This window comes from Schistocerca americana, chromosome 4 (assembly GCF_021461395.2).
Source record: "Schistocerca americana isolate TAMUIC-IGC-003095 chromosome 4, iqSchAmer2.1, whole genome shotgun sequence".
In the NCBI taxonomy this organism is placed as follows: Eukaryota; Metazoa; Arthropoda; class Insecta; order Orthoptera; family Acrididae; genus Schistocerca; species Schistocerca americana.
Window position 1 is genome coordinate 395,811,271 of NC_060122.1, and position 25,782 is coordinate 395,837,052.

At 43.8% G+C, this 25,782-nt stretch overlaps 1 protein-coding gene across 1 annotated transcript in view; it reads right to left on the bottom strand.

The window, feature by feature from the left end:
• Window positions 1–17,745, bottom strand: part of LOC124613509 — a 53,877-nt gene extending 36,132 nt beyond the window's left edge. Inside the window, exon 1 of the mRNA XM_047142218.1 lies at window positions 17,662–17,745. Within this exon, the coding sequence (XP_046998174.1) occupies window positions 17,662–17,745 (84 nt within the window). The remainder of the gene's footprint in view (window positions 1–17,661) is intronic.
• Between the last annotated feature and the right edge of the window lie 8,037 nt (window positions 17,746–25,782).

Consider the following 25,782-nt stretch of genomic DNA (forward strand, 5'->3'; position numbering starts at 1 on the left):
AAACTGATAGTTCGGTAATTTTCACATCTGTCAACACCAGCTTTCTTTGGGATTGGAATTGTTATATTCTTCTTGAAGTCTGAGGTTTTTTAGCCTGTCTCATACATCTTGCTCACCAGATGGTAGAGTTATGTCAGGACTGGCTCTCCCAAGGCAGTCAGTAGTTCTAATGGAATGTTGTCTACTCCGTGGGCCTTGTTTCGACTCAGGTCTTTCAGTGCTCTGTCAAACTCTTCACGCAGTATCATACCCCCCATTTCATCTTCATCTACATCCTCTTCCATTTCCATAATATTGTCTTGTATAGACTCTCTATATACTCCCTCCACCTTTCTGCTTTCCCTTCTTTGCTTAGAAGTGGGTTCCCATCAAAGCTCTTGATGTTCATGCAAGTAGTTCTCCTTTCTCCAAGGGTCTCTTTAATTTTCCTGTAGGCAGTATCTACCGAGCGAGGTGGCGCAGTGGTTAGCACACTGGACTCGCATTCGGGAGGACGACGGTTCAATCCCGTCTCCGGCCATCCTGATTTAGGTTTTCCGTGATTTCCCTAAATCGTTTCAGGCAAATGCCGGGATGGTTCCTTTGAAAGGGCACGGCCGATTTCCTTCCCAATCCTTCCCTAACCCGAGCTTGCTCTCCGTCTCTAATGACCTCGTTGTCGACGGGACGTTACACACTAACCACCACCACCACCAGTATCTATCTTACCCCTAGTGAGATAAGCCTCTACATCCTTACATTTGTCCTCTAGCCATCCCTGCTTAGCCATTTTGCACTTCCTGTCGATCTCATTTTTGAGACGTTTGTATTCCTTTTTGCCTGCTTCATTTAGTGCATTTTCGTATTTTCTCCTTTCATTAATTAAATTCAATATTTCTTCTGTTAACCAAGGGTTTCTACTAGCCCTCGTCTCTTTACCTATTTGATCCTCTGCTGCCTTCACTATTTCATCCCTCAAAGCTACCCATTCTTCTTCTACTGTATTTCCTTCCCCCATTCCTGTCAATTGTTCCCTTATGCTCGCCCTGAAACCCTGTACAACCTCTGGTTCTTTCAGTTTATCCAGGTCCCATCTCCTTAAATTCCCACCTTTTTGCAGTTTCTTCAGTTTTAATCTACAGTTCATAACCAACAGATTGTGGTCAGAGTCCACATCTGCCCCTGGAAATGTCCTACAATTTAAAACCTGGTTCCTAAATCTCTGTCTTACCATTATATAATCTATCTGAAACCTGTCAGTACCTCCAGGCTTCTTCCATTAGTACAACCTTCTTTCATGATTCTTGAACCAAGTGTTAGCTATGATTAAGTTATGCTCTGTGCAAAATTCTACCAGGCGGTTTCCTCTTTCATTTCTTCCCCCCAATCCAGATTCACCTACTACGTTTCCTTCTTTCCCTTTGCTACTATCGAACTGCAGTCACCCATGACTATTAAATTTTCGTCTCCCTTCACTACATGATTAATTTCTTTTATCTCATCATACATTTCTTCAATTTCGTTGTCATCTGCAGATCTAGTTGGCATATAGACGTGTACTAGTGTGGTAGGCGTGGGCTTCGTGTTTATCTTGGCCACAATAATGCCTTCACTATGTTGTTTGTATTAGCTTACCTGAAATCCTATTTTTTTATTCATTATTAAACCTACTCCTGCGTTACCCCAATTTGATTTTGTATTTATAACCCTGTATTCACCTGAACAAAAGTCTTGTTCCTCCTGCCACCGAACTTCGCTAGTTCCCACTATATCTAACTTAAACCTATCCATTTCCCTTTTTAAATTTTCTAATCTTCCTGCCCGATTAAGGGCTCTGACATTCCACCCTCCGATCCGTAGAACGCCAGTTTTCTTTCTCCTGATGCGACGTCCTCTTGAGTAGTCCCCGCTCGGAGATCCGAATGGGGGACTATTTTACCTCCAGAATATTTTACCCAAGAGGACGCCATCATCATTTATCCATACAGTAAAGCTGCATGCCCTCGGGAAAAATTACGGCCGTAGTTTCCCCTTGCTTTGAGCCGTTCGCAGTACCAGCACAGCAAGGCCGTTTTGGTTAGTGTTACAAGACCAGATCAGTCAGTCATCCAGACTGTTTCCCCTGCAACTATTGAAAAGGCTGCTGCCCCTCTTCAGGAACCATACGTTTGTCTGCCCTCTCAACAGATACCCCTCCGTCGTGGTTGCATCTACGGTACGGTTATCTGTATCGCTGAGACACGCAAGCCTCCCCACCAAGGCAAGGTCTATGGTTCATGCGGGGGGGGGGGGGGGGGGGGGGGGGAATAATGGTAAAACCACGTTATTTAATGTGTCCGGTTGCTATACTAATCAGTCACTATACAGGGCGAATCACCCAAAACTTGCATTGCAAATTTGTCGAAAATAGAAAGTGCTAAGGATGTACTGTTTTCACAGAATGGATTGGTAGTCAGGGGCTCGTATTAGCCAATAAACAGATTGTAACAAAACTTACTAAGTATACTTTTTGTGCAAACATGCACTTTCTGAAATGGAACATTGGCTGTTGACATTAACAGACTAAAAACAGGGTAAATTAGATTGTCAGTGGTTTTCATTGTAGGAGTTTAGTGCGAATCGTTTACGAGATATCGTATTGTGCAAAGTTTACATGCTGACACTTGTTTGAGCCATTCAATCTGCGCAGTTGCTATCTACGATGTTGTTATGTTTGCTTACAGTGTGCATGTGGGTTCCTTGATTGCACCACAGCTTGCTAGTCAGTCAGAGTGTGACAGTCCAAGGAGTAGGTCGTCAGTGGACGATGGGATTATTCAGGGCATGAAAAGACGAAATGCCCATTGAGTGTGAAGAGTGTAGGAAAAATGCAAGTCGTTCTTGTGCAGTGTATGCTGCAAGATATCCCAATAGACGTCAACCATTGCTGCAATTATTTGTCAACCTCTTCAACCAGTTATGTGAAAATGTTAGTGTAACATCAAGACAACGTAACAGAAGGAAACACTAGAGAGGAAATCAACGTTCTTGCTGTTGTTGTAGTTGATCCGCCCGTTAGCTCCCATGCAATTGCACGAGGAAGAGGCGCGAGTCAGGGAAGTGTGCTACGCTTTCTCCATCGACATAGGTTGCATCCCTATCACATCTCTCTCCATGAAGAGCTACATAGGAACAGTTATGAGAATGGTGTTAACTTCTGCACACGGGCATTGAAACAGCATACTACAGGTGTATCATGTACTCGTATTTTATTCAGTAATGAAGCCACATTTTCCAGTCATGGCCAGGTAAACCACCGGAAATGCACTACTAGTCTGTTTACCATCCCCGCTGCCTTCGTCAGGTGGAATGTCAGCGTCTATAGAGTGTAAACGTGCGGTGTGGTGTAGTGAACAATCCACTCATAGGCCCATTTTTCATAGTTGGGACAATGAACGCGCACAACTACCACAGCCTCCTAACAGACCAGAAGATGTTCCCCTGCAGACTAAGAGGAACCTGTGGCACAAAAATGATTGCTATCCACAGCCCACATTGTACTAAGTACTACAGCATGTCTTCACGAATCGTTTCCAAAACTTTGGGTTGAACGTAGATGACGTGTGCCTTGGTCGGCCCGTTCCCAGATTTCACGCCTATAGACTTTTTTCTGTGGGGAAAGGGGAAAGACGCTGGTTACAGGGGCTTATCAACAACACCCGATGATATGCAAGGACGTATTACAGCAGCCTACTCGGACATTTTCGCTGAAATGCTAGACGTGTGTAGCAATCGCTCCACACCAAACTGGAAGCATATATTGCCTCTGCTGGCGGTAATTTTGAATACAATCTGTGATGCTCAGTTGTCTCATTACTGTTCAGAATCCACGTAACTAGTGATGCACTTGTTCTTTTGTGTTTGAGAAATCGAAGTAGAATCCTACAACAAATGCCACTGATATTATAATTGACCCTACTTTTAGTTTGTGTATGTCAAAAGGCAATGTTACATTTAAAATAGAATGTTTGCACAAAAAATAAACTTTCTAAATATTATTACAATCTACTTATTGGCTAAAAATACGAGCCTCTGACTACCAATCCATTCTGTGAAAACCACATACTTTCCATTTCCGCAATGTTTGCGGTACATGTTTTCCGAGATTGACCTTGTGTATCTTTATGCCGTGTGTTTCAAAATCAATATTGGCGTTTAAGGCTTTGTATCATTTATTAAATTCAACTAAAAATTGTAAATAATACATCAAATGAAAGAGCAGCGGCAAAGGTAGTCTGTGTACTTGGGCACATGCACTGTTTCCTGTGTTATAAAGCGCTAGTAGCAAATATGGCGACTAGTGAACAGAAAGTTTTTTTAATCTTACAGTCTGCAAAGAATGATTGTGTTGTTACAGTGCAAATTGGGTTCCGCATTAAGTTCCACTGTGATTCTCCAAGTGATAATAACATCAGTAGATGGTATCAACTCTTTGAAGACACAGGCTGTCATTGCAACGGCAAGAGTACGAGACGACCAAGAGTGACTGAAGAACGTGTTGGACGAGTGAGAGAGTGTTTCACGTGTAGCCCAAGAAATCAGTTCTGAAGGCTACTCGTTAAATAGGAATTACGGTGACGTCTGTGTGGATACTTTTAAGGAGACGCTTACAACTACGTTCTTGTCGTTTTCAGTTATTACAATCTCAAATCCTACAGAGTAAGGGTTTACATGCCAACTTTGCAAACGAAATGTAAATGCATGACGATGAAGATCGTCTTCAGTGATGTATCGCCATTTCACCTAAGTGCAAATGTGAACACAGAATGTGCGGATCTTGGGGTCAGCAAATCCTCACGAGATGGTACAGTTGCAACGAGACTCCCCTAAATTGAATATTTTTTGTGACGTACCAAGGCGGGAAGTTTATCGCTCTGGAACTATGGCTCTTCCCACAACTGGAAGAAGTTGAACTACAGAACTTTATTTGGCGTCAAGAAGGTGCGCCACATCACTGGCATAATAAATCAGTACGCATTTTGCTAAACGACATTGTACCCGATCGCTGGATTGGCCGTAGGAGGCTGGATGACAGAAGTCGCTTCGCGTGGTTTCTAAGTTCAACCGATCTGACATATCATGGTTTCTAAGTTCAACCGATCTGACGTCATGCGTGTTTTACGTTTTGGCGGGTTCTTAAAGGATTATACGTACCTCCGCTACCAGCCATCTATCCAACTTAATAAACAGATTTGAAGTACTTGTTCTAACAGTTACTTCAGACACACTGATCAAAGTTTGAGGGGAAATCGCCTTTAGATTTTTGATTGTGACTTTTGATTTAACACTAGTTCCGCTCTCTGCGTGTGAAATCCTCTGGCATTTTCTCGACCAGCTTCTCACGAGATGGACTGAACTCCATTCCGGATCTTTCCAGCACACAAATATTCGAGATTAGCATCACGAATCGAACTCAGGACCGCCGCATTACTATCCAGTAAAGCAAGCCAAGAGTCTGCGAGGCTGGTTATCAGTCACCGTGATCTCCATTTTCGAAATAAAACTTGTTTCACACCAGTGCCGTAGTAAGCTGCAACCGCTGAACAGACCTTCTGAAATTAATAATCATTTTTTTAACTGTGATCTTTCAAAAAATGTGAAACTAAAAAAAAAAATATCTCTATACCAGTAAGAAAGCGGAGAGAATGAATTTTAAATTTTTGAAGCAGCATAGGTTGCTCAGTCAAAATCGATGCAACGTTAGACATCTTTGTCCGCTACTGCACTATAGGAAAGTCTTGGTGCCCTGTGAGTCTCATGATCTTCAGAATATGTGTTATTCTAACGTATAGAGTCTATTCTATAAAGTTATTTAAAATCTTAAAGTTACAGTTGCTACGTTTTTAGTTACGTGAGCAACGAAAATAATTCTGTATAAAGTTAGTGATTTTCGTAGGATGTGTCGTTTAAATAGAGAGAAGAAGTTTGAGCAGGATTACCAGACATTCACTATGACTTCTGGTTACAGAGTGGCACTGATTTTTGTGTGTGTGTGTGTGTGTGTGTGTGTGTGTGTGTGTGTGTGAGAGAGAGAGAGAGAGAGAGAGAGAGAGAGAGAGAGAGAGACCACTGACACTTAAAGAGTGGTATATAGCACATCATCACCAGTGAAATCACTGCATTTCTTCGATTCGAGTATCTAGAAAAGGAAAAATTCGTTCAAACTAGAAAACAAGGGTAGGAAAAACGAGTTTTTCCTTCCATTCTCATGGACATTTACCGGTAAGCATATAATGCTTTGAAACAGTAAAAATAATAACAGTAATTTCGTGAAGTGCACAACTGTTTTTTTCGACCTAACTCGCATTAAGGTGATGGTCGTCTTCGTGACATTTTCCATGAAATTATTCTAGTTTTGAAACAGAGAAATGTTGCTATTGTTTAATCGTTTTTGATCGTGAACGATTTTGTCCAGATTTGAGTTACGGAAAAAAACAGAAACCAGTCAATTAGATTCTTTCTCGTTTTCGTCCAACGGATGTTCGCCCATGAAATCGACCCTCTATTACTGCTAACTCTAGCTAACAAATTTAGTTACAGCTTCTGGGTTGAGAGGCCGTGGCTGTTATACAAAACTATTCCCTGACGTTTCGTCTCCGACTGCGAGAAACATCTTTAAAGTTAAAAAGACGTCTGCATCTCCGAAGATACCTCCCGCAGTCGGAGAGTAGTTATCCGTCGCCGGCCGGTGTGGCCGTGCGGTTCTAGGCGCTTCAGTCTGGAACCGCGTGACCGCTACGGTCGCAGGTTCGAATCCTGCCTCGGGCATGGATGTGTGTGATGTCCTTAGGTTAGTTAGGTTTAAGTAGTTCTAAGTTCTAGGGGACTGATGACCACAGATTTTAAGTCCCATAGTGCTCAGAGCCATTTGAACCATTTGAAGTTATCCGTCACCACGACTGGAGCGGCTTATACACCAAAGGAATAAAAGCGACGCGCCGCCTAGCCGCGGGCACACTAGTAGACCCGGGCAGTAGAAGAAGCGCACTAGAAAAGCCGCTGTGATATAAACGATAACAGTGACTTTTGAACTTGTGTGATTAGTTCGCGTGGAATTTGTATCTATCAAAGGACATTGATTTTTTGCGTGTCGCCAATTGCTTGCGACTCATCATGTAGAAACAAAAGTTAAGTATTGTCATTTCAATTACTGTAATAAACTCCATTAATATGCGATGCTTATATGTTGTCTAGTTATCCGAGAAAACGGATTCCTATGCAACCTAAAAGAGACGAGTGGGCAGGATCAAACAAGAAACACTTAGAAGGGGCGTCTTACCTGGCTTGAAGAAGGACTTCCGACGGAACTCTGCAGAAAATATTTATCTTGACCGCACTGTGAAAATGGCTGTGGAGAACGAAACGTTAACAGCTCCGGTGCCAAACTCACAAAGGCGTATCAGAATGTCCATCGCTACTGTTTGTTGCAGCGAGCTTCGCAGCACAGCACCAAGCATGGGAGATATTCAGCCACCAGGAATTAGGCAACCACTCGAAATATGGGCACTTTACCCTTCTCTCTGATGAATGCTCTCCGTCCAGGTATTCTGTCTCTCAAGAAGTATTCGAGGCAGTTAACAGTCTGAAGAGTAATACAGTGTTGAAAGTCTTCCATAAGTAATTGAATATAGCCTGTATCATTGGATAGCAAGAAGTGTTAGACATAAACAGGAATATGCAAAAACTAACAAACAAACATCTAGGGACCTCGGGCGTAAATGCCGCCACTCTGAGATGAAGAGGTTGGCACAAAAGAAGAATTCATAACGGGCCGCATCAAATCAGGCACAAGTCTGTTGACAGACAAACAGACAGAGAGAGAGAGAGAGAGAGAGAGAGAGAGAGAGAGAAAGAAAGTGAGTTGTACTTTGCACAAGCGGCTCAATCGTTCTCTTTTATGACAGAAAATTTCTCTCTCTCTCTCTCTCTCTCTCTCTCTCTCTCTCTCTCTCTCTCTCTCCCTGGGAAATTAATCAGAAACGAGCTTGGAATATGGTCAAGGATCCTGCAGGAAATCAAAGTTAAGGATATTGGTCTCTAATTTAGCGCACCTGTTCTTTTTTCGATTCATATATACGGGAGTAGTCGGGCTTTTTTTCCACTCGCTTCCGACTGTTCGCTGCGAGAGATTCATGATAAATGCGGGCTAAGAGAAGAACCAGTGCTGCGGAGTACTCTCTGTTTTACATCGAATCGTAATTCCATTAGTCCCTTATTCTTTCTGAAATTATTTACAATTTATTCAGCAGGAGGAATCCTTATTCTTACGTCATTCATGTGGAACTTTGTGCAGTGGTCAAATAATGGTAATTCTGTTCGATATTTCTGTGTGAATAATTTTTTAAATGCCTGTTTTAAGGCATCGGCTTTACTTTTTGCAGTTTTCCGTTTCCGCACCAGAACGTACACGAGTGACTGATTAAAAGCTTTCGTCCATTTCTGAGATTTTGAGAACTGCCAGAATGTTCTTTGAACACAAACTAAAGTATTCCTGACGACAGTGACCATGACACCCGCAGAAACCTCGAGAGTATTGCAGCAAATGACAAAATTTTGAAAACCGCCTATGAATCATTCATCGAGCTTACCGGATAAGTCAGTGCGGTCGCATGCTTGCAGCGTAGCAAAATAAGTTCTAGATAACTATCGCTCCGTGTCGTAGACACGAGTACACCATGGAGGAATACTGGCATTGGCTCTAAGCACTATGGGACTTAACATCTATGGTCATCAGTCCCCTAGAACTTAGAACTACTTAAACCTAACTAACCTAAGGACAGCACACAACACCCAGCCATCACGAGGCAGAGAAAATCCCTGACCCCGCCGGGAATCGAACCCGGGAACCCGGGCGTGGGAAGCGAGAACGCTACCGCACGACCACGAGATGCGGGCTGAATACTGGCATTAATTTATGTTCTTAGGTTTTAACGGCCAGTGACAATCTGAATAAAATCATTTTGGGTATTAGGCTGCGCCATTATGAAACACTAAAACAACTGAAACGCCGCGTTTCGACCGACTTTGCAGCAGTCCTCTTCAGGGCGACTTACTGCAGGCGGTCAGCTCGTTGGCATTTTATTTGTTTTGGAGTTTATAATGACGCGGCCTAATCCCCAAAATGGGTTTATTCAGATATTGGCATTGTATGTGATTGAATGGTTGACCACGTGGATAACACAAACTTTGGAAATGTGATGGTATAAAGGGTGTCAGGAACGAAATTGCTTGGTAAACTACGAAAACTACGAAACGAAGTTCTGCAGTTCTCGAGAGTCCGCCTGGATGCTACGCGATCCAGGCGGACAACCGACAATTCTGCAAGTTAGGAATACACCCGATAAACGTATCGCACAAATGGTTCAAATGGCTCTGAGCACTATGGGACTCAACTGCTGAGGTCATAAGTCCCCTAGAACTTAGAACTACTTAAACCAAACTAACCTAAGGACAACACACAAATACACGCCCGAGGCAGGATTCGAACCTGCGACCGTAGCGGTCGCGCGTTTCCAGACTGTAGCGGCAGAACCGCTCGGCCACCAGCGGCCGGCCGTATCGCACACAAAGCGAAGTACCAGAAAGAAAGGGCAAGAAAAGAAGTTTATGGAAACGCTAGAATAATGGACAGGAACAGTCAGCCTGGCGCTAGAATCTGCAGTTCAGGCAACACCTGCATGGGGGAAACAAGTATTAAATTAGATACGTTAAAAGTTTGGGGCTGAGAGGCTGCGGCTGATGTATAACATTCTTTACTAACATTTAGTTTGCATTTTGAGAGAGATATTACACAAAAATAACACAGTATCAAGCTCTCAGGAGAATCATCAGGATCATAATATACACACTGTGAAAATTTTAAGAGACAGGGAAACAAGAAGGTGATTCTAAAAGTCGATAACTTTTAATGGAGAATGAGGTAATTAGTCAAAGGTAACCACGCATTCTGCATCACGTGACAAATCTTGATGCGCTCTACGGAGCTCAAAATGCTCTTGTATGTTGGGGGCCCCTTGTGCTTCTGATGTTGTCAGTTGTATTTATAAGGGTATCTCCCGCAGGTGGAGACGAAACATTGATAAATTATTTTATGTTAACAAAAAGAGATCCTAGCTGTGGAAGCATTCACCCATTTTTTTTCGAGTTATCACTCTTCAGACTGGTATGATGTGTCCCGCCACGAATTCTTCTCCTGTATCACCCTTTTCATCGCAGAATAGTTCAAATAGCTCTGAGCACTATGGGACTTAACGTCTGAGGTCATCAGTCCCCTAGAACTTAAAACTACTTAAACCTAACTAACCTAAGGACATCACACACATCCATGCCCGAGGCAGGATTCGAACCTGCGACCGTAGCAGTAGCGCGGTTCCAGACTGAAGCGCCTAGAACCGCTCAGCCACTGCGACCGGAGCAGAATAGCAACTGCAGCCTACGTCAGTTATTTGCTGGATATATTCCAATCTCTGTCTTAATCTACAGTTTTTACCCTCTACTGCTTCATCTAGTATTATGGAAGTTATTCCCTGATCTCATAACACATATCCAATCATCCTGTTCCTTGTTCTTGTCAGTAATATTCTTTTCCTCGCAGATTCTGTGGAGAATCTCCTTATTTCTTATCTCATCAGTCCACCTTGTTTTCAACATTATTCTGTAGCACCACGTCTCAAAGGCTTTGATTCTCTTCTGTTCCGGTTTTTCCACAGTCCATGTCTCGCTATCACGCAATGATGTGCTCCAAACGTACACTCACAGAAATTTCTTCCTCAAATTAAGGCCTATATTTGACATTAGCAGACTTCTATTGGCCAGGAAAGCCTTTATTGCTTGTGCTGGTCTGCTTTTTATGTCCTCCTTGCTGTGTCCGCCATGGGTTATTTCGCTGCCTTGGTAGCTGGGTTCCTTAACTTCGTCTACTTCGTGACCTCCTATTCTGATGTTAAGTTTCCCGCTGTTCTCATTTCTCCTACTTATCATTACTTTCGTCTTTCTTCGATTCACTCTCAATCAATATTCTGTACTCATTAGACGGTTCATTCCGTTCAGCATATCCTGTACTTATTCTCCACTTTCACTCTGGATAGCAACCTCATCAGCAAATCTTATCATTGATATCCATTCACCCCGAATTTTAATCGCACTCTTGAACCCTTCTTTTATTTCCCCCATTGCTTCTTCGATGTGTAGACATAACAGTTGGGGCGAAAGACTACATCCCTGCCTTACAACCTTTTTAATCCGAATATATCGTTCTTGGTCTCGCACTCTTATTGTTCCCTCTTGGTTCTTATACCTATTGAATATTACTCGTCTTTCCCTATATCTTACCCCTACTTTTCTACGAATTTAGAACATATTGCGAACGCTTTTTCCTGGTCAACATTATCAACCGCAGCGTCTTACCTGCCTCTCTAGAGCTTTTACCTTTACTAAAGCCAAGCTGATCGTCATAGACAGATTCTCATTTTGCTTTTCAGTTATTCTGTCTATTAATCTCGTCAGCAACTTGAATGAATGTGCTGTTAAACTGATGTGTGATGATTCTCGCATTTGCCGGCTCTTGCTGTCTTAGAAATTATGTGGATGATGATTTTACGAAAGTCTGACAGTATACTGCCAACGTTATACATTGTACACACTAACGTGAACAGTCGTTTTGTTGCGATTTCCTCCAATGATTTTAGAAATTCCGACAGCATGTTATCCATCCCTTCTCATTTATTCTATTTTAAGTCTTCCAAAGCTCTTCTACGTTCTGATTCTGATACTGGATCCCCCATGTGTTGCCCTTCGATTCCTATTTCTTCTTCTATGCCGTCATCCGACAGGCCTTGCCTCTTCCAGAGGCCTTCAGTGTATTCTTTCCACCTACCAGCTCTCTCCTCTGAGTTTAACGGTGATGATGACGATTATGTTGGGTTTGTGGGGCGCTTAACTGCGCGGTCATCAGCGCACGTACAAAGTCCCAATTTTTACACAGTCCAATTTTTTACATAGCCCAACCGAGCCACTGTCATGAATGATGATGATGATGATGAAGACAACAGAAACACCCAGTCCCCGGGCAGAGAAAATCCCCAAACCGGCCGGGAATCGAACCGGGACCCCGTGATCCAGAGGCAGCAAACGGTGGAATTCCCTTTGCACTCTTAGCGTTACCACCCTAGCTTTTAATTTCTCCGAAGGTTATTTTGAATTTTATGTACGCTGAGTCCGTTCTTCCGACGAACATTTCTTTTCCTATTTCTTCACATTTTTGCTACAGCAATTTTGCCTTAGCTTCCCTGCACTTCATGTTTATTTCATTTGTAAGTGATTTGTACGAGGGTTGGAACGTAAATACTGGCAACTATTGACTCACAACCGATGCAAAAAGAGTTACATGTTTGCATCTATCACTGTCCTTTAGTCGCCAGGACTGTGTAGAACCAGTTGCCAGCGATGTGGAAGACGTAGTATACCGTTAGCAGAGCCTGTTCTGTTGATGGTGCGAATGGAGCGGTCTACTGCCTGTCGAATCTCTGGAACAGTTCTGAAGCATATGCCACGAAATGGTTCCTTCATCTTCGGAATCGAATCAAAGTCACAAGGACTTAAGTTTGGGGAGTATGGTGGATGGTACGGTACTTCCCAGTCCCATCGACCGAACAGAACAGCCACAGCTTGCGCTGTATGCTCCCTCCCCTTATGGTACAAAATGATAGATGGGCTGCTCAGAAAGTGTCGCCACTTCTTTCGCAAAGTCGGTTGTAGGTGATGCTTCAAAAACGAACAGTAATACTGGGCATTGAGGGTCTGCCGTGGAGGAACGTAATGCGTTAGGATCACACCATCATTGTCGTACAAAAGAATCACCATAACTTTAGACCGCTCTATTCGCACCATCAACAGAACAGGCTCTGCTAACGTTATACTACGCCTTCCACATAGCTGGTAATGGGTTCTGCACAACGCTGGTGACTGCTCTGACGGACAGTACCAGGTGCAAACATGTAACTCTTTTGTATCGGTTGTGAGTAAATAGTTGCCACTATTTAAGTTCCAGCTCTCGTATTTCTGTGTTCTAGAATTTCGCTGAACGCTTTTGTACTTCATTCTTTCGTCAATCAACTGAAGTATTTCTTATCTTATCCAAGGTTTCTTCGCATTTACGTCGTTGTACCGACGGTTTTCTTTGCTCTCTTGAGAGATGTAAATTCTTCTTCAACTTAACTGCCTGCTGAGCTTCAACCTATGAAATTTTGAAGTATGTTAAATAATCGAGGAAGTTGAGTGTATATACACTGCCTGACGAAATAGTGAAGCGGCCAGAGGGCATGGTCAGACGTCAGTGTAACATACAAGAACACTCCGTCATCGGGTAGTAAGCGGTTAGAATAACAATTCTCTGTGGCAGGTGATCGGCCACAAGAGTGCATTACTGTTGTTCGTGATTAATGTTGTCACCCGGACTAGTAGAGTATTTAAGTGGCGTATTCTTGTACACAATATTACCAGAACGTGGCATAGTTTGAAAGTGGCTTCTTTGTGCGTCTCTATTTGGCTGGCTGGTTGAATCGTACAATACACCGATTTGTGGTCTATTCCGATGTGACAGTCTGTAATGTTCAACTGCATGGGTATCTGAGGGTAGGTAAAGACGTAGATTTTCCAGTCGACCTCGTCTCTCCATCAAAATGGAGGATCCCTAATAGTACGCAATGCACAACGTAATATCTTCAAATCTGCGCCTGGCATCCGAGAACAAGTCGTGGATCCACTTCTTTGTCATGCTGCACCATTGGTCAGAGACTAGCAGCACCCGGGTTAGGGAATTACCAGCTCACGCTTGAGCTGCCGTTAGCACCATAAAACAAACGGCGGCGTCTGAAGTGGTACCGTGATGGGAAAGCACAGACTGCTGATGAATGTCGTCCCATTGTATTCAGCTAGCCACAGTTCTGCAGTACTCTTGACGACCATCGACGGCGCGTAGGACGACATGATGGGGACAAATTGATTTTTCCAGTGTTTTGGAGAGGCACAGCCAAGTTAGTCCTGGCGACATTGAGCCGTGCGTGGCTCGTGTGCCCGCCATCATGTATTTTACACCCTGTTTTTAACGTACTTCCACCTCACTACGTTAATTTAAATTACTACTGTCACTGAGTTGCTGCTTTGCCTGACCGTGACTGGTGTTAACAGCGCGTATTGATATATCCCCTCTCGTAGTATCTTTGCTGGACTGCTATTAGTTCTCAGTGGTTGTCTGTCGTAAGTGAGTTCGGGTCACGAGTTCGGGCTGCCAGTCAGTCGGAACATGTCTGGAGCGCAGTCCGGACCTATCAGTCGGGAGTTGCAATGCAGCACTAGTGCAGTTGGATTGGAGCTGTGAGGTCAGTGTCGACATGGCTCGCCCAACCATTGCCGCCACGCATCGCTTGAGCCGGGCCACGGTCTTGGTGGTTCGTCGGTCGGTTGTCCTACCGGACGACGCGTTTTGGTTAGCCGATCGCTCATGAGTCTGCTGCGTGTGTGTGCATCGATTCCCGATTTGTCTTCATGCGTGTTTAGTTACTGTTGGGTATCGTTCAGGTCTTCGTTCAAGTGTTTGTCAGGTTGTGTGTCTAGCTGGCGTGATTTCCACTGACGACTGTTTTAGATGTTGTCGGCATTCTGAGGAGTCGGTCGGTTACTGCGGACCAGGGAAGTTATCTCCACGCGGTGTAGTTGGCTGGGTTCGCTGGCGGTCCCTGCACAGTGTTGGAGCGTGTGTGGAGCTGTCCGATCGCTACGAGCTTCGTGGTCCACCAACCCAGGACGTCAATGTTGAGTAGGGGTTTTAACTATCCAAGCCACGTCCATTCATGTTGTGTGGTTCGTTTCGGTGGTTCGCTATTGGGGAGGTTTTCCTGTGAGCTACATCGAGTGTTTCTATTGCTGAAATTTAGCCGCCATGCGGTGCAATTAAATATATTGGTTGAATACAATTCGAGTGCACCAGCGGAATTTTCTACCTTATGACCGTTAGTGTGCCGGTTACCTGCCCTGGCCACTAACGTAATTTCTGGCAGCGTCCTTTCCTCACCCGTTGTTGCTGTCCAACGTGGTGTGCAGTTTTAACAACTAACACATATTGCATTGTGGATAATCACGTTCGTAACTTTTGGTGGTTGAGTTCTCATGCACCGATTGATGGAAAGCAAGTCGTTTTGTCAGTCGATCTGTGGCTGTCCCCTGGTTGGGTTCCGACGGATCAAGTGTAGTTGGGCTCACCACCGGTCTCACCCTAAGTTAACAAGGGCAGACCGACCTCCCTGGAGGCTTCTGAGTGCCGTTTTCTTTATTGTCCTTCTCACTGGTGTTTGTCTGTCTCTAATCTATCGTAGCCAGTGATTTAAAGATTCTTGTTTTTACTGGACTTCATGTATTTTTGAATTTTGGAAAATCAATTGTGGGCGTTAAGTCGCCTAAAACCCTATTCTTGAAATTACCCCTTAAGCAAAAACATTGCGGCCTTCTGCCTTAAAAGATTATGGTAATATATTTTCAAATTTTCAAATTAAATTGTGGCCCTCAGCCGCTTGTATTGCACCTTGAGGATTTCCAGCCTAGCTGTGATACCATATATATTTCAATTAATTTATTTGCTATTTTAACTGCAATTTTATTTTGATAACTTTTAAGATTTCTTGTTTGGAGACCCTCAGCCGTGAAATAAATACCTTTTCGAAACTCGTAGTTCTAAAGGTTCGGCTATGTGCCGTTTTGGTTTAAAGGTGTTATTAAATTATAATAAATTACAATTTTGAGTGAACCTGACTGACACCTTATTTGGCCCTTTCGACAATCTTAATCACCTGTTCTGCCCTGCAGCGTTTAGCGGGCGTGGGGAACCATCGGATATGACTTCAGGTGACAGGCGATTGTGATGGAATTGATGCCACACTCATACGTCACTGATAGCCTCTGTCCTCGTCTCTCAGACTACAGTATTGTGGTACTGTTTTTCAACAGGTCAGTACTCGTTCATGCATGGCACACGTCTTTATGAACTGCCTGCTTGATGTTAAGGGACTCACGTGGCCAGCAAGGTTCTCAGATCTTTCCCTCATAAAACATGACTGTGACCAGCTCGGATGTCAGGCCTGTCACAGCGCCACCATCGGGAATATCAGGGACCACTCACAACAGAAGTGGGCCAGCTTGGAGAGGGGATACAACGGCTTTACGACACTCTTCCCAGCCAAATCGTTACTTGTGTCCACACCTTACGGTGTACAACGTGGTACCGATAAGTGGGCTCATACTACCAAGTAGTTTGTTAACTTGACACTTCTGAAATAACTGCGCATATCCTGTGATTCCATGAGGTTTTATTTCTTTTCCTCCTCCCCTTCTGTGTTCTTCACGGTTTTGTCAGGCAGTGTATATGAACCAAAGCATTATGACCACCGGCAACAGCGAGACTGACGAATGGGAAATTATTCTAGAGACGGTATGAGACGCAAGTGGGGAGATTCACCGGCATAAATGTCTATGACAAAGGACTAGCTGCTATAGCCCGGCCCCTGGGAACGGGCATCTCGGAAAGGGCTTAGCTGGAAGTTGTTGAAAGACAATGCAGCCACGATTAAGCGACAAGCTGTTGTATGTGCACGATTTGCCACAGAACATGGCGGTTGAAAGTTTGCCCTCTTTGTGAAGTGGGATAAGCGGCTATATGCGGAAAATATAACGACAGAGTGTAGTAATGGTGTAGGCGCTGGTGTTTCGGAGCACACCCTACAGCAAAAAAATGGCTCTGAGCACTATGGGACTTAACATCTGAGGTCATCAGTCCCCTAGAACTTAGAACTACTTAAACCAAACTGACCTAAGGCCATCACACACATCCATGCCATAGGCAGGATTCGAACCTGCGACCGTACATCGTGCAGCATACATCGTTAAACATTGGGCTCCGTAGCAGACGACCGCAATGTGTTCCCAGTGACATTATCAGATACAGTTTCAGGATCATAAAGACTGGAGAGTGGATGAACAGAAACATACGTCGAGGCTCATGTACACCACCACCATGGCGAAAGGCTGCTCAATACGTTCGCCGCACCACAGACGCAAGCCGGTAACGGCCTATTATGCTGTTTGGGAGACTCATCTGCGGAATGTGTTAGTAACTGAAAGCACCGTGAGAGCTGTAGACTTAATGAGTATTATTGTGGACCCACTGTGTCCCTCAAATTTGATATCTTCCCCGACGGGGATGGCATCTTACAGCCGGATAACTGACCGTATCACAAGGCTATAATCTTGTTACACTGGTTTGAGCAGCTTGGTAGTCAACTCGAGTTGATGTCTTGGCCACCAAATTCGTTTGACCTGGAACGTGATGGAACATATGTGGGATGCTGCTGGGAGCCAACTGCGCTCCCGTACCACCAGTCCGTAATGTCTGGGAACCGCGTGACCTGTACATAGACCCATTCCACGCAAGATCGATGCTGTATTACGCTGCAAAGGTAGACCAATATGCTGTTGAGTAGTTGGTCATAATGTTTGGCTCATAATTGAAAATATACGGCGCTGACTGTTGTTTTACATAAAAATTAAGAAAGGAGGGAGTGAATGGGTACTGTGTCTCTTTGAGAGGCCACTGACCTTGGAACCCGTGCACGCTGCGACGACCTCCTGCAGCGTCCAGGGCGTCACGAGGACAATGAAGCCGAGCGACATGGCGGCCATGGAGCGCGTCGCGCTGCAGTTGATCCGTCGCTCCCGCGGGGCCATCTGCTGCAACAAGTGCCCCCAGCAGCACACACGTGAGAAAGCGCACACAAAGCAACGCCACTGCTGTATACGCTTCAGCGATCGACGTTACTGGAACGTTGCGTTTTACACAGAAGCTGAGCAGCTGACTAGCACCTAGCTGACTACAAAGTGTTTCACGACGGAGTCCTTGCATAAAAAAGTTCTCCGTTTACTTGCCGCGTCAAATTTGGATAAAATCCCAAGCTTCTCATCTTCGTCTGGGGTAAAACTGACAGTCAGTTTTACTCCTGACGAAGATGACGGAGGTAATCATCGGAAGCTTGGGATTTTATCCAAATTTGACGCGGCAAGTAAACGGAGAACTTTTTTATGCTAGCACCTAGCTTTTCACAAACAACGTAACCACTTACATTTTTAATAATTTCAGTCGGTCTTCTGCAGGTCGCAGTTCAAAGCTGTTGATGTTGTAGATATCACCAAACGGGTAGACGGCTACTCTCCGTATACATGATACGTTGAGTTGCGGACAGGCACAACTAAAAGATTGTTACATACCGAGATTTTGCCCAAAGCCTTCTTCCGAAAAGAAAGGAAAACACGTGCACGCATTTACACCAGCAGACGACCTCAAGCACTCATGACAGCTATCGGGTCTGAGTGGCAGGAGGTAGCTATCATGTGAAGTTTGTGTTCTTGTGTGAATGCGTGTATGTTTTTCCCTTCTTTTCTGAAGAATACTTTGGCCGAAAGCTCAGCGTGTAACAGTCTTTTCATTGCACCTGTCTGCAACTCAACGTGACATCGTTACGGTGAATACCCATCTATCCTTTTCATAATATTGTTGACATCTCAACATGGAATTTCCATTGTTTGAGGTAGTAGATAGTAATTATTTGTCTTGTTTTGCAAAGAAATTAAATTTTCAATTCTCATCTATATTTCATCCACATTAAAATATTTTTGGAAACCACAACCAGTCAGTGAATGGTGTTGACTTACTTAAGTAAGGTACGACTTTCATCTTCAGACTACAATGGCAGTACAAAAAAACATTTAACAAAAGTACACACAAATATTGAAGTTGTTCTTTTCAGTCTTGGCATCAGCTGTGGTTATCCTGCGGAGAAAGAGAAGCATAATGTGAGGAAACGTTCACTTCGTTTCTTCGTGTGCCCCTTACATAAAAACTTTTAAATATTTTTGTTCGTGTGAAATGGTTGTCTTCTTGTGGTATACACAGTTACAAACTATGGGTCCTTGGATCTTGTTAACCACTGTTCGTAAACATGAAAAGCGCACATCAAAAGTGCACCGTCCAGTAAAAACTAGAAGGCGGTCAAATTAATAGGCGTATTTCAACTTGACGATCGATGTGCCTATTCTTGTGTTATCTGCACCCAAAAACGTTTTCTCCGTGTCTTGTTATTGCACCATTGATGTTGATCGACGAAGTATATTACAGTACGTGAGACTGAGACAATTTGTTGTTGGAAACGGGAGTATAAAAATTATTTTAAAGATTTATAATGATTTTGCTATCGGAACACACATTCATACATATTGCTAATCGTTTCGTATTTTCTGTTTTACCGTTACCGAATTTAAGTTGACAAGGAAATGTGAGCGCCTGAAATCAGTAATTTCATTTAGAATGTCGTTTTTCGATTTTCATCATGGATAAATATTTCCATTTGCTCCAAGATGTTTGTTTTCCAGCCTGAATATTAAGTTTGTATCTTGAAACTTGTTTCTTTGAACAATAGCGGTCGCTAAAGGATCTTTTCAGATTTCTGAAACGGTTACGGCTGCTTAACACAGTCGATGTGGTTTTAAATTTTTCATGAACATGTGTGGCTCGCAACCAAGGTTGTACCGAGGGGCTAGCGAGATAGGTCCCTGTAGAGCACAGGCACGGAAGGGGCGAAAAAACTACCAAGAAAAAAAAGCTAAGGAGGAAAAACGGTTTAAGAATTAACCGGAAGAGGCACATGAGTACTCTTGTTGTTGTTGTTGTGGTCTTGAGTCTTGAGACTGGTTCGATGCAGCTCTCCATGCTACTCTATCCTGTGCAAGCTTCTTCATCTCCCAGTACCTACTGCAGCCTACATCCTTCTGAATCTGCTTAGTGTATTCATCTCTTGGTCTCCCTCTACGATTTTTACCCTCCACGCTGCCCTCCAATGCTAAATTTGTGATCCTTTGATGTCTCAGAACAAGTCCTACCAACCGATCCCTTCTTCTAGTCAAGACGCGCCACAAACTCCTCTTCTCCCCAATTCAATACCTCCTCATTAGTTATGTGATCTACCCATCTAATCTCCAGCATTCTTCTGTAGCACCACATTTCGAAAGCTTCTATTCTCTTCTTGTCTAAACCATTTATCGTCCACGTTTCACTTCCATACATGGCTACACTCCATACAAATACTTTCAGAAACGATTTCCTGACATTTAAATCTATACTCGACGTTAACAAATTTCTCTTCTTCAGAAACTCTTTCCTTGCCATTGCCAGCCTACATTTTATATCCTCTCTACTTCGACCATCATCAGTACTCTAACGCGCACGAAAATAAGCCTTGACCCGACCCCAACTCAGTCGCACGCTATTGTCACATTTTCATTTCTATGGTGTCATTTCGCTCAACTAACATCATAAACAAGCGACTGCTAAAGAACAGACGTCTATCGTTAACTTGTGGCAACAGTGCTCTTGCTTCAAACAGTTCCCTCCTACGCAGCCCGCTCTTTTTCAGTAGTGGAATTCGCTACGATATTGCACGAACTCAAATGTCGACGAGTGGGAGTTGAAAAAAACACGATATTTGGGAGAAGGGTTCCGATTTCTGACGATTTCGACCGAGTGAAGAGGAGCGAGACGCGACAGTGGAGGGAGCACGCACAAAGGAGGAGGGCATATAAAAGTTACTTGCCCCTCTAATCAGTACTTTTGCTGTTCTGTAGTTTCGGTTAGCACACTCTTCTGTGCAAATAAAAATGAATTCAGGATTAAGCCTTCACTGACTGGTTATTAATACTGCCACAATCTGTGGTGCGTGCAGTGAAACTTGGTGTTTAGTGTCGCTGCCAGGAGTACTGCGGGTCGCCAGTTCAAACCTGACCCTCAACTGTCATTTGGTACGTAGAACTCATCATTCCTGGAAGGTTCTTGAAACATCTCATTTTTGTAACGTCTGTATATTCTGGCATTTAGAAGTATGTATAATTAATAGCATTCTGTAACGTTTGTATAAAGAGCTGTACTCTCCATCTATGAAGTCACTTCTGTTCTGGTTGTATACTGATGTCAGTAGCTAAATGTTGTATTTCATTGCCTTCTGATTTGGATTTGATTGTAGCTTCGAAGTGACACTGTTTGGTGGAGACGTCATGTACTTCAACACATCTACATCCACATTTCGGCAATTAGGCAACGTAAAAGCCATCACCTTCACGGGCAGGAACCGGAATGCAAGCAGTACATCGTGCTTAGGATCTCAACATACAGAAGACGGATGGACTCCAAAACATTATTAAGTCAGCAGCACATCAGCCAACCATCAGTGTTTTCTGGAGTCGCCTGTCAGCACCCGAAGAAATGGCTGGAAGGATTCGTCTGGGGCGCCAGATACAACAGACGGGGTAACGTGATATGCTTGGCAAACACTCATCAACGGCACAGCCCAGGAATGGTTCGAGAACAACGAACGGAAGCTCAATATCAAGGGCAAATTTTCACGCCAAGCTGAAGAAAACATTTAGTGATAATCAGCAATAAGTCCACTTAGCAGAGAAACATGAACAAGACCCTGCATAATGTCGAAACGATAGAATCATATGTACAGAATGTTTTGGGCCTTTGCAACCCTACTAATATGACAGAAGCCGACAAAATCTCATATTATGAAAGGAGTCGGAGCTCTTCTGGTAAAGGATGTCTCAATAACAGAAGACGTGGCGCCAGCACATCGATGAAAAGCAACAGAACCCCCCCCCCCAAAAAAAGAAAAAGAGTCGGGTGAAAGAGGTATGATCATCATCCGAATTTGGTTCCTACAGCAGGTGTGAAATACCGCCAGGATCTTGATCCTCACATACGGTAGATTGTAAGAGAAGAGATACCGCATTTTATGGCAGCCAGTACTGTCGACCGTAGAGGTAATGGAGAATGTTGAAGAAGTGTATCAATTTTTTGCACCAATCTCGACCATCATTCGAATGTGCGATGATGACTGGACTCGGCCAATTGGGAATTACACTACGGCCTTCACACGACAACCCAACGTCTGACCAAAGATCAGAGGACAACACAATGGTCAGTTTTCACTGGATGCCCTGTACGTGTAGTGCGTTATTGCGGGGAAAGAAAACAGTTTATATGACTGTTACGCCGAAAGATGTCAACCATCCCAATAGTCCTATTCCCACCAGTCACCTGCAGACGATTTTAGTCGCCCTGTTGGTCGAAGCCCATTACCCTGGCCGGCCGGGGTGGCGGAGCGGTTCTAGGCGCTTCATTCTGGAACCGCGCAACGACTACGGTCGCAGGTTCGAATCCTGCCTCGGGCATGGATGTGTGTCATGTCCGTAGGTTAGTTAGGTTTAAGTAGTTCTAAGTTCAAGGGGACTGATGACTTCAGATGTTGTCCCATAGTGCTCAGAGCCATTTTTTTGCAATACGAAAGCGCTTATGCTTAATGTCACATGGGGAATATGTACAGCCAACAGGAACAGATATTGATCAATAACTAATAATGATGGAACATAGGCCTTCAAACTGGTTGCTTTAACGCAATGTAATCATAACATTATTCTTCCTGTAGGTATCACAGGCGGTTCTAGAATGTGGAAGATCATTGCTCAATATTGACGAAGCTGTTTCAAGAAACACGGTGTTTGCCATTAAAAGACATGGTTATCCCATCATCATCTATGAGTGCCATTTGTAAATCGAGATTGTGAGATAAACTGTGAAGATTCTGTCTACCGCAAAAAGCTACTCAGGCCCACAAAAGAAACCTACATGCCTGCGACGGTCATAAGCACTGTAAATGTAGAAGAAGAACATTTTGTATCACAATAGTCATGAGTAGCTGCAACTCACACCCAAAAGGTTTAGAACAGCTAAACCAGTCCACAAAGGACAGACTAGTGTCATCGAAGTTCTCGTTGATGCTGACTATAACACCATGTGTACAGATGTCATTGATCCTATGTATCCTGATCCTGGTGGATCCTCAAGTTCTGTTCATGTTGTTGTATCCTCATAATGAAGAGCGTCGAAGATAGCTCTCCCATTGAAACTTAATGATTGTCGAGCAACTCTTCAGTTTTCCTGAACGAGGAACCCCGGGGCCTCAGGACACTAGGAGGACTTCATACAGAGGACAAGGACGACCTCTCAGTGGTTTTGTCTTCCTGGTGAATGGTCATAATCCTCGACGTAAAATGTAAAGTCCGTCAAATGGTAGACACGATGTGGCTCGAAGTACCACTTTATTGACATCTGTGGCAGTAACACTTTCAGCACAGGAGTGGAAATCCGTATCAAATGTCCTGGGCTGTATCTCATTGGTTGGTGGTTGGCATTATACTGATCTCAGTCTTTCTTTGGAGCATCGGGGATTCGTATGCGAATGATGTGCTTTGCTTCTTCATTTCGGCTGATCACATATTTCACGTAGTCATCTTGCGTATCGTTTAATTGAAACAGGGATGGCCTCATGCCTACGAAGCAGAAAAAATATGCAGTGCATGTAGTGTCTTGCTCCACTACAACTAGAGCCACTGAAGCGGAGGAAACTGATATAGAAATGCCAACAGGACCTAGCCTGACCGGAGAACAACATTGGGGAGTGGTAGCCATTCTGCATCTGCATATCAGATATGGACTGGAGAAAAGACAGACCAAGTGGCCCATGGTAAAACACCTTATCAGCACGGAGAAACGTCAAGCATTTTGCCAGCTCTCATACAGTGTGTTGCCAGCTTATCAAGGAATCAGGGAGGAAGTGGAGGAGATGCTACCAGACATCACTAGATCTTCAGAGAGTGCTTGGTCCTCTCCTGCGGTCTTTGTGGAAGAGAAGGACGGCACATGACGTTCCTATGCCGACTACCGATGGCTAAACAACGTCACAACAGACGATGTCCATACATTACTCTGCATTGATAACACCACAGACTGCTTGAAAGGAGCCAAGTATTTCTCAGATAAGGACATGGTGAATTGAGACTGACGAGGGTAATTGGAAAAAGACTGCCATCATAACTCCCGACAGCCTATATGAGCACTAAGTTATGCCATTTGGACTGTGTGATATTCCATCCACCTTGAACACATGATAGGCTACTTGCTTCGAAACCTTACATGGACAACATGTCTTTGCTGCCTAGATGACATTGTCGTAATTTTGTAGACATTTGAAAAAGATTTAAACACCTGATAATAGAAAGAAGTGTTTTTAGACCGCACGTATTTGCCTGAATCCGAAAAGTGTCACTTTATCACCCGAGACATAAAAACCGTGGGCCACATGGACAATGGTGATGGTGTCAGTGCCAATTCTATCAAAGCTGAAACAGAACTTCAGACCGATGCTAGCAGTTTTGGGAAAGGGGCAATACTAGTACAAACTGAGAAATGGGCTGGAATGGCTACATATTATGCTTCCAGGTACTCTCCAAGATGAGCTACATTACAACAGAGAAAGAGTGCAGTTGCTTGGGCCCAAGTTCCAGTTGTACTTATTTGCCTAACCATTCACTTTCGTGATGGACCATCATTCCCTAAGCTGGCTTAATAGCTAAATAGACGGCAGGATCCGTTAGGTCAACAGGCGAGCCAGGTTCAAAAAAATGGCTCTGAGCACTATGGGACTTAACTTCTGAGGTCATCAGTACCCTAGAACTTAAAACTACTTAAACCTAACTAACCTAAGGACATCACACACATCCATGCCCGAGGCAAGATTCGAACCTGCGACCGTAGCGATCGCGCGGTTCCAGACTGTAGCGCCTAGAACCGGGCGAGCCAGGTATTTCACCAGGCTTCACACTGATATACAAAAGTGAACACAAAGACACTGACTGCCTTTCATGGTATCGCTGCTAATTACATTTGCTGCTATATAGTGGGCAGGTACAGCATGGTTGAAAACCATAAAGCATTGTAGGGGGAGGAACTGACGAAAGGAGGATTCCAGTTAAAGGACAGAACATTGTATAAGATGGTGTGCAAATGGTTGCTCATGATCACAGCTTATCTGTGCTTATCTGTGCCCAGCTATCCTAAAGTTTTTCTTCAACACTTCAACATCTTGTCGCCTGGGATTTGTGAAGACTTTAAACAGAATCATATGCATCTATCATTGGGCATATTTCAGCCAATCCATTACGCACTATATGAGACACTGTAAGGAATGACAACAATGGAAGCATGTGCTGCTGTTACCTCCAGGGTATCAGGTACTGTTACCTCCAGAGTATCTGGTACAAATCGCACCGCTCTACTGGACGAAAAATTAAGTTTTTGGGAAGCTTCCCGCAATGCACAAATGGGAATCGATGGATAATAGTCTGCACTCGTTACCTCACCCGTTACACTATGACCAAAGTTACGTTGATTGCAGAAGGTCCAGAAATTGTATAGTCCCTTGTAGGAGACATCATTCTGAAGCACTGACCACCAAATATGACGAGCTCTGATCGCAAAAAAATTTTCTATTCAGAAATATAGTAGTTGTTGTTGTTGTGGTCTTCAGTTCAGAGACTGGTTTGATGCAGCTCTCCATGATACTCTCTCCTGTGCGAGCTTCTTCATTTCCAAGTAACTAATGCACCCTACATCCTTCTAAATCTGCTTAGTGTATTCATCTCTTGGTCTCCCTCTACAATTTTTACCCTCCGCGCTACCCTCCAATAATGAATTTGTCATCCCTCAATCCCTCAGAACATGTCCTACCAACCGATCCCTTCTTCTAGTCAAGTTGTGCCACAAATTCTTCATCT